Raw genomic sequence first — 16,000 nt, forward strand, 5'->3', positions numbered from 1 at the left:
ACAGTGCAATGGAGTTGAAGTAAAAGTATTTGAGGAAATTAGGCTGCTGTTATCAGTTTTTTATTGTCATAAAAATGAATGAAGAGATATATATTTAATTCTTTTTTAACAGAATAACCTGTAGTTACATTAGTTCGACAAAAAAGTGTTATGTAAATCAGAGATAAGTGTCAGACTGTGGTTCTGATTCAAAGTGCCCAATGGGTAGATCCGGTTAATTGGTTGTACAGCTATTTGGCCCAGTTAGGACACATATGTTCTTGGGCAAAACAAAGTAGCACCAATTTTCAAATACCTCATTGGACAGGCCCACATCCTCGCAGAGGTTTCCCAGCTATTTTTGTGCTTTATTAGGCAAGTGGCTGCATCTTTAACTAAAGTCACATTGGTAAGAAAGTATATTTGATTTAAAATATTTCTAAATATTTTGTGGTGACAGTGGTAATCCAATGCTAGGTAGTTTAGTGAGCTATATGGCCTTATAGTGGTATTTTGATGCCTGCTGGGAAGGGTTGATACATACCTTGATCAATGCTGATAGATTTCTAAACACTAGGGAGGATAACTTGGTTACCGCTAGTAGTGTAAAAAGGCTTGATAGCGCAGGCCAATTTAACCCCATAATAATCTAATGGGGAGGAAACATTGACCACTAATCCTTCAAGCGGGCTGCCCAATTTTCTGTGCTAGACGGATTTTACCACCAACAAAGAATGCACGGTCTGAACATCCCAATGTCGGACATCATTATTCATGCTCCGCAACGCAAATGCTGTCCTTAAATTCAATTGCAGTCATGTAATCCACCATCTGTGATCTAAAGTCCTCAGATTTCCTCATCAACTCATCTCATGAAAATGTATTTGTAAGCTGTATATTCTGTTGCAAGCTTTTTGTTCTTTATTACAAACTGTCTCCTCATATATGTAGCCCATTCTTAAGAAACAGATGTAATTTGTACACATCCCAAAGCTAGCATGGACCACAAACATATCTGTAATTCACTGCTGATCATCCATTATTTCAGACAGGAAACATCACCAGCATCTCCCAGTTGTTATGTCCGAATAAACACTCAAATTGGTGTAGCAATAACTAGCTGCTTTTATTTCCAGACCCTCTGGAATAATCCCGTCAAAGAATAACAACAACAATAGCAATAATACAAGAGACCTTGGAGATCTGAATTGCTACAATATGCTACAATGCCCTCCAATTCAGTACATTACCTTTGCGATGGATGCCAGCAGCCAGAATGAGAGACCCTGGGATTTACAGCAGTGGCTGGCCTCCCTCATTCAGCTATCAGGGCACAAGAAGCAGCTTATGTCAACAGGAAGGGCTTCCACTCTATCAACGTTCAACTGGTGTGTGATCAACACAGAAGGCTACTGCAACACTGGTATTTTGATGCCTGCTGGGAAGGCTACTGCAACTCTGTGCCAGTTTCTCTGGCAGCTGCCATGATGCCTTCAACCTGCAACACTCATCCATCCACTTTTCCACTCATCCAGGAACATCAGAGGATGGCTGCCAGGGTACTAGGGATGCCCCCTCCAGACATGGCTGATGACACCCCTTTGCAAGCCCACCATGTCTGAGCAACAAAGGTACAATAAGAGCCATGGGACCACCAGGAAGATCAAAGAGCAAACTACTGGCATTTTGAAGCAAATATTCAGGTGCCTTGATCACACTGGTGGCTCCCTACAATATGGCCCAGACAGAGTGGGCCACATCGTTGATTTTCATTACAAACACAATAATGTAGTGAATTTTTTTGTTACACAAATGATCAACCCATAGAGCTTTCCTTAAAAGAGGATTTACTAACTCGACTACTAATACGAGATACTCCCCCAGTGGCTTCAGCAGAGCTAGTAGAAGGCAGCTGTTGCTCATGTCTGAATCCTTGACATGCTTATGGCCAGTGACTTCTGGGACCGGCTGCAGGGCTCTCAAACCTCTGAGGGCCTGGCTGGAGATCGCAGCACTGGGCAGTCTGGCCCAGCTGGCTTTCTGGCACCTTGGTTGATATTGGTTAAGGGGTGGCGAGGAAGCAGACGAGCTAACATCTTGAGAGAGGGCAACCTGTGCCACTCCTGCTGCATCTCTCCCATGGGACTGGGAATCAGCACTTCCACTAATCTGTGGGAGAGGAAACAGCAAAAGATGAATGACTCCTTGAATGTCCCAATCTATTTGCTCCATCAATCCATCCAAGGCAGACATCTGCCTCTCCAAGGTGGAGCACAGGTTTGCGATCAGAGTCTGCATGGCAGCAATTTGAGCTTCCACCAAAGCTGCAAAGGCTGTGAACATTGACTCCTGTTGTGAAGGCCCAGCTGCAGCATCCCTGGAGGTGGCCACGCTCTCCAATGTAGGTTGCAGAGCGCTGGTGCTATGCGAGATGATATCACATAGGCTGGAAGCAGACTCCTCCAGAAAGACTCTTCCTTGGCAGGCATTCCAATACCTGCTATAACTGCTGAGTGAGGCAAGCAGTTTTCTTCTCATTTCTGGGACCCTGAGGTCCTCATCTCTGTCCTCCTCAGCATAGCTGGGAGAACATCTCGCCCACCGACAAGCTATTTCCTGGGCTGTCCCTGCCACCTGCACCTGTTGCTGCTCACTAGTGCTGGGTGCTTCACCACGTGCAGAACCCTCGAGATCACTCTCTAATCCAGCTGGGGTATCAATCTGTACTGGTGCTTGGGAGTGATTGAGCGCATGACAGTGCCTTCTCAGGAGGATTCTCCCCCTCTAAGGTGTCTTCTTCGGGGGGCTGTGGCTATTGAGAACGACGAGAGGAAAGAGAAAAGGAGCAAAAGTTAGGATGGCACTGACAGGCTGGACAGTAGCACATGACAGGCATCACAACACAGCTTGATATTGTCAGAGGTTCATGAAGATGTGCAAACAATTGTCAGAAATCCTGTTTGTTGAAGCCCCCAGCCTCGAAATATCTTATCTGGAGAGGCCACTGATCTCCGGCACTTGCTGCTGCAGCTCCAACAGCACCATGAGATTGGCTGGGTCTCCCCTGGTCTTTCTCCTCTCCTTGGTGTTGAGTGCTGTCTTGACTTGCAGAGAGAGAGGGCGAGAGTTAGCGAGTGTCTTCTACTGAGGAGAGTGCAGATGTGTGGGGCTTTTGCTTGTTGTGCAGATGCTGAGAGGGAGATGAAGCTAGAGGCAATCAGGATGGGGAGGCGTTGAATTGAAAGCTGATGCGTAGTGAAGTGAGGAAGGAGCCGTGAGAGAAGTTGTTCTTTGTGCAAAGGCAAACATGAGAAGAGAATGGTGCCAGTGGCTGCTGTGAAAGGAACAGGGAAAAGGTGAATGTGTGTTTGTACTCACCCTTGCTACCCTTGTGAGGTAATTAAAGCACTTCTTGCAATGGATCCAAGTCCTAGAGATGATGCTCTTGGAGCTGGCAATCTGTGCAATGTCTCTCCATGCTTGGTGTCTTCAGACCCTCCTGCAACTGATTGGAAAGAGAACTTCCCTCCTCACCCTGATCTCTTCTAGCAGGATCTCCATGGAGGCTTCAGAGAACTTGGAAGCTTGTTGTCTCAACATCTCTGGCGTTGCCCTTCTCTATGCAGTAAAATTTATCCAGGAATGAGAAAGCAAAGCAATCTCGCTTTAAGAGGTGCATTAAATAGGCCTCTGGCTGGCCCACTGGAAATTGCGTTCCGGATGTGGGTGGGTTTCCTGCCGCATCAGTAAATTGGGTGGGAAACCTGCCTTTGAGATTTATAATAAGGCTCAGGAGTTAAAATATCCTGGGCCTGTTTTCTCGGGCAGCATGTGAATTTCGATCTCACCCCACTACCCACCCGCTCGGAGTTAAAATCGGGGCTGATTTTCCAACTGATTTGTGAGAATATTTGTCTATTGAGTTGGAAATATACTGTTCCGATACTGGGGAAAGTAACTTGTTTGTGGAGTATGTAACCACATTCCCATCACCCAGGGTCCGTGTTCAATTAAACTGATGGAGCACTGGGAGCCTACTGTGCTGGAAATTTATTCTCTGAGAAAGTACCAAATATTTTTTCTATGTAAACTGTCAATCTTAGTCCAGAAATGGCTGTGAACTGTAACAAAATCAATATGTAAGCCGCCTCTCTTTATTGACTGACATAGAGGGCGGGAACCCTTAGAAATAATACACAAGCTCAAGAATATATTGGAAACTCAAGCAGTTTTATTCAGGAATCAGTATTTATTGCCTATCGCAGCATTCATTGCCTTAGGGATAGAAAGTCATAGTAAGAAGGCAGTGCAGTCTTGCAGTGCTTGAATGATGGAGCATTGGAGGGGGGGGTGGATTTTAACCCGACCCGATGAGCAATTTTTGCTGCATTATCTATTTTGAGGCAACATGAATGTGCTAAGTTCCATCAACAATACAAGAATTATTTTCTAAGTACAATTTCAGCAAATACTAGCTCTTTGGACCATTCAGTTCATAGAATTACATAGAATTTACAGCACAGAAGCAGGCTATTCGACCCAACTGGTCGATGCCCAACTGTTTATGCTCCACACAACCCTTCTCCCACCCTAGTTCACCTATTCCTTTCTCCCTCATGTACATATTTAGCCTCTCCTTAAATGCATCTATGCCATTTGCTTCAACAACTCCATGTGGTAGTAAGTTCCATATTCCAACCACTCTCTGGGTAAAGAAGTTTCTTCTGAATTCCTTATTCGATCTATTAGTGACTATCTTATATTTATGACCCCGAGTTTTGGACTCCCACAAAAGAGGAAACATCTTCTTCACGTCATATTTTAATGTACACATTCACCCCACAAAAAGAAATCAGCAGTACCAGGAAGCACAAGATAATGTCATTGGGCACAAGACGTTGCTATGGAAGAAGGAAGGAAGAACTTGTATTAATATAGTGCCTTTCATAACCTCATGACATCCCAAAACGCTTTGCAGCCAATTAAGTATTTTTGAAGTGTAGTCACTCTTATAATGTAGGAAACTCGGCAGATAATTTGCACCCAGCAAAGTCCCAAAAACAACAAGATAATGACCAGATAACCAGTTTTGGTGATGTTGATATAGAGCTTGACACTGGGGAGAACACCCATGCTCTTATTCAAATTGTGCCATGGATCTTTTACATCCACCTGAGAGGGTCGACAGAGCCTCGGTTTAACATCACATCCGAAGGACAACATCTATGACAGTGCAGCACTCCCTCACGACTGCACTGAAGTGTCAGCCTGGATTATGTGCTCAATTCTTGGAGTGGGACTTGAACCCACAACCTTCTGTCTCAGAGGCAAGAGTGCTACCACTGAGCCACAGCTCTGGGTGGGCTTTTGTAGATTTTGCACCATTAGATTTGATGGACCCTGGAACAGCACAGCTGCAGAAAGCATGGAAACATCTGCAGGAAATCAAACTGAAGTGACTAACGGTAAAGTATTCTAAAGGGTAATTCCTTGACATCTTGCAGGTAGTGGAGTAATATGAAGACCAGCAGGAGTAGCGCCAAAATTGGGAAAGCTGTTCCACAGACTAGTCAAGCAACAGCCTGACATAGCCATACTCACAGAATCATACCTTTCAGCCAACGTCCCAGACTCTTCCAACACCAGCCCTGGGTATGTCCTGTCCCACCGGCAGGACAGACCCACCAGAGGTGGCGGTACAGTGATATACAGTCAGGAGGGAGTGGCCCTGGGAGTCCTCAACATTGACTCCGGACCCCATGAAATCTCATGGCATCAGGTCAAATTGGGCAAGGAAACCTCCTGCTGATTACCACCGACCGCCCTCCCTCAACTGATGAATCAGTCCTCCTCCATGTTGAGCACTACTTGGAGGAAGCACTGAGGGTAGCAAGGGCACAGAATGTACTCTGGGTGGGGGACTTCACTGTCCATCACCAAAAGTGGCTTGGTAGAACCGAGACTGGGCCTGCGGCAGGTGGTGAGAGAACCAAAACTATTTGACCTCGTCCTCACCAATCTACCTGTCGCAGATGCATCTGTCCATGACAGTATTGGTAGGAGTGACCACCGCATAGTCCTCATGGAGACAAAGTCCCGACTTCACACTGAGGGCACCATCCACCGTGTTGTGTGGCACTACCACCGTGCTAAATGGGATAGATTCAGTACAGATTTAGCAGCTCAAAACTGGGCATCCATGAGGTGCTGTGGGTTATCAGCAGCAGCAGAATTGTATTCCAGCACAATATGTAACCTCATGGCCCGGCATATTCCTCACTCTACCATTACCAACAAGCCAGGGGATCAACCCTGGTTCAATGAGGAATGTAGAAGAGCATGCCAAGAGCAGCACCAGGCATACCTAAAAATGAGGTGCCAACCTGGTGAAGCTACAACACAGGACTACATGCAAGCTAAAAAGCGGAAGCATCATGCTATAGACAGAGCTAAGCGATTCCACAACCAACGGATCAGATCAAAGCTCTGCAGTCCTGCCACATCCAGTCGTGAATGGTGGTGGACAGTTAAACAACTAACGGGAGGAGGAGACTCTGTAAACATCCCCATCCTCAATGATGGTGGAGTCCAGCACGTGAGTGCAAAAGACAAGGCTGAAGCGTTTGCAACCATCTTCAGCCAGAAGTGCCGAGTGGATGATCCATCTCAGCCTCCTCCCGATCTCCCCACCATCACAGAAGCCAGTCTTCAGCCAATTCGATTCACTCCACATGATACCAAGAACGGCTGAGCGCACTGGATACAGCAAAGGCTATGGGCCCCGACAACATCCCGGCTGTAGTGCTGAAGACTTGTGCTCCAGAACTAGCCGTGCCTCTAGCCAAACTATTCCAGTACAGCTACAACACTGGCATCTACCCGACAATGTGGAAAATTGCCCAGGTATGTCCTGTCCACAAAAAGCAGGACAAATCCAATCCGGCCAATTAACGCCCCATCAGTCTACTCTCAATCATCAGCAAAGTGATGGAAGGTGTCATCGACAGTGCTATCAAGTGGCACTTACTCACCAATAACCTGCTCACCGATGCTTAGTTTGGGTTCTGCCAGGACCACTCGCTCCAGACCTCATTACAGCCTTGGTCCAGACATGGACAGAAGAGCTGATTTCCAGAGGTGAGGTGAGAGTGACTGCACTTGACATCAAGGCAGCATTTGACTGAGTGTGGCACCAAGGAGCCCGAGTAAAATTGAAGTCAATGGGAATCAGGGGGAAAATGCTCCAGTGGCTGGAGTCATATCTACACAAATGAAGATGGTAGTGGTTGTTGGAGGCCAATTATCTCAGCTCCAGGACATTGCTGCAGGAGTTCCTCAGGGCAGTGTCCTCGGCCCAACCATCTTCAGTTGCTTCATCAATGACCTTCCCTCCATTATACGGTCATAAATGGGGATGTTCGCTGATGATTGCACAGTGTTCAGTTCCATTCGCAACCCCTCAGATAATGAAGCAGTCCATGCCCGCATGCAGCAAGGCCTGGACAATATCCAGGCTTGGGCTGATAAGTGGCAAGTAACATTCGCGCCAGACAAGTGCCAGGCAATGACCATCTCCAACAAGAGAGAATCTAACCACCTCCCCTTGACATTCAACGGCATTACCATCGCCAAATCCCCCGCCATCAACATCCTGGGGGTCACCATTGACCAGAAACTCAACTGGACCAGCCACATAAATACTGTGGCTGCAAGAGCAGGTCAGAGGTTGGGTATTCTGTGGCGAGTGACTCACCTCCTGACTCCCCAAAGCCTTTCCACCATCTACAAGGCACAAGTCAGGAGTGTGATGGAATACTCTCCACTTGCCTGGATGAGTGCAGCTCCAACAACACTCAAGAAGCTCGACACCATCCAGGACAAAGCAACCCACTTGATTAGCAACCCATCCACCACCCTAAACATTCACTCCCTTCACCACAGGCGCACAGTGGCTGCAGTGTGTACCATCCACAGGATGTACTGCAGCAACTCCCAAAGGCTTCTTTGACAGCACCTCCCAAACCCACGACCTCCACCACCTAAAAGGACAAGGGCAGCAGGCACATGGGAACAACACCACCTGCACATTCCCCTCCAAGTCACACACCATCCCAACTTGGAAATATATCGCCGTTCCTTCATCGTCGCTGGGTCAAAATCCTGGAACTCCCTACCGAACAGCACTGTGGGAGAACCTTCACCACACGGACTGCAGCAGTTCAAGAAGGCAGCTCACCACCATCTTCTCAAGGGCAATTAGGGATGGTCAATAAATGCTGGCCTTGCCAGCGACGCCCACATCCCATGAACGAATAAAAAAAAATCTTAAGTAACTCTGGTCAGACACATTCTTGTTATAGTACATTGCTAAGCCCCAAGTAACCTTGTGTTGTCATGTTCAGTACTTCGATTTCATGGTCGAGAAAGCAGTTGTTAGTTGCTATAGTGAACTGGTAGTAAAGTTTAGAACTAGCTTTGTGTTCCAGTATCTTGCCAAACTTATAATTGCAGTTTTTAACTGAAAGCAGTGATGAAGAGTCCTTGAGCAAAGTAGTAATATATGCTCAAGAGTCTGGATAGAGTGCCGAGTGCAGCCACCCAGTGGTGATGTACTTCTAAATATTACTACCTACCTGCCAAAAAAAATAAATAAAAGTGACACCAGACAGATGGCATAAACACCAGCAAGATAACAACTTGCAATCGCGCCAGGGTGTGTGATAAGAGAGCACATGGTAAAGTGACACATGCTCATCAAAGCAAAATGACCCCATTCCTGCTCCATATCACTTAAAATAGTGTGTGTGTGTTTTTCATAATCGCTTTCCCTGCACTAAAATACTGCATCTGAAGTGAAAAAAAACCTAATTTAAAACCCATTTCATCACTGCACTGTGTGAGTAAACAGGTGGTGCCAGTTGGAACAAGGCCATGAAAATCCATTCGTGAAGCTCCTAAGCCAGGGTTTGATTCTGCTTGCTGATATAAATGCAGATTCCCCCTGCAAAGCCTTAACTCTGTGTAACTGCATTATCTTTATTTATTTATTTTATTATACAAGTACCATGCCACTCCAGGGAAACACAAATCTGACCTAAACATAATTCCAGGGCAAACAGAGAATTTCAATCATTCAAATCATTTCCTTATTTTATAGAGCTCAAGTATAATATGCTCCCACTAACGACACTTTGATCAGTGTACCGAATACAGCACGTCTGCGACAAATTTCACCAGGGAAGAATGTCGAATTTTAGAAACTGAATCATTTTTTGAGTATACGATTTTTTGTAATGTGCATTTTCTGCTGGTTTTCTTTCAGTTACGTTACTGAGGGACTGAAAACACTTGGCTGTTTTACAAAGATTTACAAAACTGCCAGTTTTCTTGTGCAATTTCTAGAAATCCTGATGTGAACAGAATGTTTCTTGGCAAACTTGTTAAATATTTATCAGGACTCAAGTATAACTATGTGTGAGCTCCACTGAGGGATGCTGCAGGTGGCTACTGAAAGATCTGTTTTCACTCTGCTCTTAACTGTGGACAACCTGGAAAGTCTCTTAACATGTGCGGCTGCTGAATGTTATCTCTGAGGTCAGAAGTTTAAGATAATTCACTCATCCTTCATTACAAAGTGAACCTTCATCCAATTCGCAATTATGATAACAATTAATTTCTGTCAAGAACAAGTTAGTTACACGGTGTGGTGCAGTCGTGAGCCACATTTACCAGGAAGGCACCGATTCAATTCCCAGAAGGTGCTGAGTTTGTTGACCTCAGCAGAGGTGGACAATTGAACTAACGATTAGGTTCAATGTTCTTGGTGAATTAGGAGCTACTTTTCCCTCTACGGTCAAAAACCCTGACACGATCCAGCTCAGTGCATGAAGAACAGTGTCAGGATAAGGTACCAGAGGACCATTGATGCCTGTGGAACAGTGCACCATCTAAGTTATCAGAAGAGCAAGTGGAGAAAAATCAGAGAGAAAACTGAAGGAGAGAACATGTTCAGCAGCAATAGCACCAGCACCAATGTTAGGGCAAGCAAAGCTTAATTAACGACCTCCATTCACTTTCATCTGCTCGTGTTGCTGTGGTACATTGTATAATGTACAATCCATTATATTAACAAGAAACATAGGTAGACATAACTGAACTAAACAGAGCTTGAGTTGTATAGAAGTTCTCTCCCTATCTTTTAGGCATTTGTATCTGACTGGTATTGCCAAATAAAGACCAAGTTGATATATTCAAGCATGTTTATAAAATGGTGCTCAGTACAGTGAAACATGTTTGTAAGATGGTGCTCAGTAAAGTACAGCAGATTAAACTGACAGAGTGACAAATATTCCTGTCACAACAAAACTGGAAATCAGGCCTGGGAATGTTTGAATTTGGCTCATTTTGAGATTTGGCAGGATGCTCAGAAATATTGCAACTTCATTTCACTGAAACGGGATTTGTGGAGGGAGATAAAATATAGACATTCAACATACAGACAGCAGTTACAGTTCAGATGAGTTAAATGCAGACAGATCACAGGTTACTTACTCTGTGCTGTTATTATACATTCCACCAAGCAGCACCTTTTAAAACTATTTTTTGTGTGGTGGATTTTTGATTTCTCTGAGATTCTTAAACTTTAACCAGTACCCTAGGGAAATCATCAAGATCCTGAACATTTGCAGGTACTGTGTGTTAAGTCTCTTCTATGCCAATTATGTTTAATTAATTAGAGATTCTAGCCAAAAAAAATCAGAAGCTAATACCATCAAGGTCATGAATACAAATGTTAGAAACATGTGATTATAATTGTTTTCGTAGCCTTGGCGCAATGGGTCGCAGTCTCACCTGTGAGTCAGAAGATTGTGGGTTCAAATACCACTCCAGGGACTTGAGCATGTAATCTAGGTTGGCATTTGAGTGCAGTACTGAGGGAGTGCTGCACTGTCAGAGGTGCCATCTTTCGGATGAGACATTAAACTGAGGCCCTTTCTGCCCCCTCAAGTGGATGTAAAAGATCCCATGGAATTATTTCAAAGAAGAGCACGGAGAGTTCTTCCCAGTGTCCTGGCCAATAATTATCCCTCAACTAACATCACTAAAACAGATTATCTGGTCGTTATCTTATTGCTGTTTGTGGGACCTTGCTGTGTGAAAATTGGCTGCCGCGTTTCCTACATTACAACAATGACTACACTTCAAAAGTACTTCATTAGCTGTAAAGCACTTTGGGACATCGTAAGATCATGAAGGCGCGATATAAATACAAGTTCTTTCTTTTCTTTCTTTATCTTCACACTCTTCCCTTGGAGAATAGTGTGATATCGTGGAGGGATTCTCAGGCTGATTTACAGTTTGACAGGCCGCGACGAGAATGCTTCTTCCATGGCCATAATCATCTTTATACCAGCTGGTAGGTGGTGCGTTCTATACGGCAGGAGGATTTTTTGGGCTCCCACAACCCATACGATGGGGGGGATGGGGGTGCGCACCAATACCTTCCGGACGCGAGAATTCCACTGGATGACAACCCAAAATTCACAGCTGGAGCTAAGTGCTCCGATCTTCACTCACTCACTTGTTCAAACCCTGCACCTTCTGACTTGGAGGTGGGAATGCTACCAGTTGATCTGCCCACGCTGAAAGTGAAAATTACCCCCAGAGACTCTATTCAGGGAGGGGAGAAAAAGAGACCCCTTTGAGTGGTGATGAGGAAAGAAAAGAAGAGATGCTTTGTTGTGGAGGCTGTAGATAAAGGAATTGGTAATGGGAATGACTTTGGTGAAGAGGAAGGGGAAGACCCCTTTAAAGTGGGGAGGGAATAGGAGAGAAAGCCCAATGCTGTTGTGCGGGTTGGACCTCTGGCTGAACTAGGAGCAGAAAAGACGATTACTGTCAGGGCTTAATGGGCATATGTTATAAAACAACATGTGCTTCAACTCAGTGACCAATTCCACCAGAGTTTAATTTTTGCTGGAGAGATTCAAGTTTTATTTGAAATATTTTCGCAGCTTTCAAAAATGGGAGAATATTTCCTAGTTTTAGCTGAAGAAAATCAGTTGACGCTGCTTGGTGATTGCACTTTGTCACTGTGGTGTCACAGCTATAGAAATTCCTCTGCATGGGGCCGAGAATTTCTCTTTAATCTATGGGTTGAATTGCGACTACAAACTCAGAATCCTTTCTAAAACACCGCGTGTGGCCGGATTAGAGTCCTTTCAAAAACACTGCGTGTGGCTGGATTCATTCAACTGCATTGATGTTTTGTCACCAAACAGCCCATCGTGTGGGCAGTGATAATAACATTCACTCAAAGTATAAAACAGCACTGGAAATCTTCGTGTTCTGCAAAGAAACTTCTATGCAGCCTAATTTTCAAAACCACACTATGCCCAAAGATAAACCTACCAACATTTCTTTTTAAGATACAGTTTCTTTCCAGAAGGACACCTAAGTAAATATTGAATTAGTTTTCTCCGATAGGATTATAAATAAATGTTCTATTGCCAAAACAATTATGCGTTTATATGATAAGATGGCAGTTATGTGGCTGTATGGACTCATAAATCCGAGTATAGAGCTCTTGTTCCAACAAAAACCTCATGAATCATATATTTCGTAGCATAGTACAACTAATATTAGAAGTCACTCACTTTCACAGTCTGCCCAGCTTCAGGACCATCCTACAAGAAATAATAAACGAGAAAAGCATGAGGTACTGATGATTTACTAGAATTTGGTGACATTTAAATTAAAATATTCATTTGAAAAACAACTGAAGCTAAATGACAACTGCATGTGATCTGAACCATCATACACTATTGCAATCAGTTTTGTTTACAATAAGCTGGGCAATGATGCTGGTGCTGGTAATCACACTTTCCTCCAGAATGATTGTGAAAATCAACATCTTCTTACTCAGCTCTCTGAAAGGTGGTCAAGAACAGCAACCTCCTGTGGTAGACCAAATATCTCGATGGAATTGGCACCATTTTTATTAAATTGTTTTATTTCTTAAGGGGAAGGAAAGTCTATTGCGATTATCTTCTGTTTAAAGTACATGTTAAAGCAGTAGGATTATTTCTTAACTCTTTTTAAAAACTGCTCACAATGCGGTCTCCTCTACATTGGGGAGACCAAACGCAGATTGGGTGATCGCTTTGCTGATCACCTCCGCTCTGTCCGTAAATGTGACTCTGACCTGCCAGTCGCTTGCCATTTTAATTCCCCGTCCCACTCCCACACTGACCTCGGCCTCTTACACTGCTCACAAGAAGCTCAACAGAAGCTCGAGGAAGAGCATCTCATCTTTTATTTAGGGCACTTTACAATCTTCCGGACTCAACAGTGATTTCAATAACTTCAGATCATAACCACTGCTCCCATTACTTTTTTTGTGGCACTGCAGCTGCTGATAATGGTTCTGCTGTTGCCATTTACAGCTCCTCAAGACCCATCTTTTGTTTCTTTATCTGTCCCATTATCACCCTCCTTGCCTTGCACCATCATTCCTTTTGTAATTTAATCACTCTTGCACTCTACTCAATCTCAGACCTTCCCTTTTGTTTTTTCCTCCCCTTTCCCTGGCTCTGTACTTGCTAAGAAAACTGTTAACTCTAACATCTTCCAGTTCTGACGGAAGGTCTTCGACTTAAAACATTAACTCTGTTTCTTTTTCCACAGATGCTGCCTGACTTGCTGAGCTTCTCCAGCATTTTCTATTTTTATTTGAAAACTGCTGTTTGACAGAGACCCATTATGTCAGGTCTCTTTCCCTCCAGGACGACTCTGGTGACAACACATGTGGGAAGCACCTGCCTCCATCCCAGAACTATTACATTTTATTAAGGAATGTATTTTCAGACTGGTGTGCAAACTGATTCAGAGTTACCCAAAACACACTGCCAGCAAAGTGTGTAGAATTTTCTTTCCCTTTTAAGGATCAAGCAGGTTCCTGCTTTCTGCTTGGTCATTTTCAGTGCAAGTAAGGATTGTCACAGGAACATTTCATCCATTGTATTATGTCATCACTTCACCACAACAGACATGTTGGGGCAGAAACCGGGTGGGCAGTTAAAAGCGGCCAGGAGACTTGTCAACGACGTCGCACTCCATTCCCGCTGTCTTCCATTTTAACCTGCTCTTCTGAGCAGGCAACAAAGACACCTGTCTGAAACCAGTAGGGTCCTTCTTTAATCACGTCATCGTTCCCTGACTGCAATTTTAACCACTGACCGGGCAAGGAAGCTGTTGTGCCTTTCCCACCAGATGAAGCTAGCGGGAAGATTAGTTGTAACCAGAAGAGGCCCAAATTGGTAAGTTTCTTTTTTTCCTTTCTTTGTGCTTCTCCAAGCCCCACAAGTAAATTTTAGGTAGCTCCTCCCCTTCCTGATCACAAGGCCCTCCCAAAGCACCCTCCCCGCAATTTACCTGTGTGCTCTGACCGGTTCTTTGGTCTCGGCCAGCCGGCCTCCTGCCGTCCAAAATTACACTCCTGCCCGCCAGCCAGCTGCTGCTTCCAGATAATTTTGGGTGAGCAACCAACTAAGGAGATGCAGATGAGGCCTGAGAGTTGAACCACCACAATCTGTAACCTCATGGTCCGGCATATCCCTCATTCCTCCATCACCATCAAACCAAATGACCAAGCTTAGTTAAACGAGGAGTGCAGAAGAACACGCCAGGAACAGCAACAGGCATAACTGAAAATGAGGTGCCAATCTCGTGAAGCTACAACACAGAACTACACGCTTGATAAACAACAGATGGACATGCTATCGATGGAGCTAAGTGATTCCACAACTAATGGATCAGGACAAAGCTCTGTATTCCTGCCACATTCAGTCACGAATGGTGGTGGACAATTAAGTAACTAACGGGAGGAGGAGGCTCCGTGAACATTCTCATCCTCAATGATGGCAGAGCCCAGCATGAGTGCAAAAGACAAGGCTGAAGTGTACGCAACCATCTTCAGCCAGAAGTGCGGAGTGGATGATTCTTCTCGGCCTCCTCCTGAGGACTCCACCATCACAGGTGCCAGCATTCAGCCAATTCGATTCACTCTACGTGACATCAAGAAAAGACTGAGTGCACTGGACAGAGCAAAGGCTACGGGCCCCAACAATACCCAAATTGTAGTGCCAAAGACCTGTGCTCCAGAATTAGCTGCGCCTTTAGCTAATCAGTTCCAGTACAGTTACAACACTGGCATCTACCCGACAAAACATACTCCGGAAAATTGCCCGGGTATGTCCTGCCCACAAAAAACACGACAAATCCAACCCGGCCAATTAATGCCCCATCACCCTACTGTTCTTACAGCAAAGCGATGGAACAAGTCGTCAACAGTGCGATCAGGCAGAACTTACTCACCAATAACCTGCTCACTGAAGCTCAGTTTGGGTACCGCCAGAACCAGTCGGCTCCAGACCCCATTACAGCCTTGTTCCAAACATGGACACAAGAGCTGAATTCCAAAGGTGAGGTGAGAGTGACTGCTTTGATATCAAAGCAGTATTCGACCAAGTGTGGCACCAAGGAGCCCGAGTAAAACTGAAGTCAATGGGGATCGGGGGAAAACTCTCCACCTGCTGGAGGCATACCTGGCACAAAGGTTGTGGTTGTTGGAGGCCAATCATCTCAGCCCCAGAACATCACTGCAGGAATTCCTCAGGGCTGCGTCCTAGGCCCCACTATCTTCAGCTGCTTCATCAATGACCTTCCCTCCATCATAAGTTCAGAAGTTGAGCTGTTCGCTGATAATTGAACAGTATTCAGCTCCATTTGCAATTTCTCAGATAATAAAGCAGTCCATGCCTGCTTGCAGCAAGACCTGGACAACAACCCGGCTTGGGGTGATAAGTTTGTGCCACACAAGTGTCAGGCAATGATCATCTTCAACAAGAGTGAGCATAACCACCTCCCCTTGACATTCAATGGCATTACCATCAACGACCTGGGGGTCGCCAATGAGCATAAACTGAACTGGACCAGCCACATAAATGCAGTGGCGATGAGA

General features: G+C 45.0%; 1 protein-coding gene across 4 annotated transcripts in view; it reads right to left on the bottom strand.

Moving 5' to 3' along the window:
- fhit (fragile histidine triad diadenosine triphosphatase) overlaps positions 1-16,000 on the bottom strand; it is an 838,012-nt gene that overhangs the window by 240,724 nt on the left and 581,288 nt on the right. For 3 of the 4 annotated variants that reach the window (XM_067998830.1, XM_067998827.1, XM_067998826.1), the window contains exon 5: positions 12,636-12,665. The exons of the other annotated variant lie outside the window; for it this stretch is intronic. In XM_067998830.1, the coding sequence (XP_067854931.1) occupies positions 12,636-12,665 (30 nt within the window). The remainder of the gene's footprint in view (positions 1-12,635; positions 12,666-16,000) is intronic. 4 annotated transcript variants of the gene reach the window in all.

This window comes from Heptranchias perlo, chromosome 17 (assembly GCF_035084215.1).
Source record: "Heptranchias perlo isolate sHepPer1 chromosome 17, sHepPer1.hap1, whole genome shotgun sequence".
In the NCBI taxonomy this organism is placed as follows: domain Eukaryota; kingdom Metazoa; phylum Chordata; class Chondrichthyes; order Hexanchiformes; family Hexanchidae; genus Heptranchias; species Heptranchias perlo.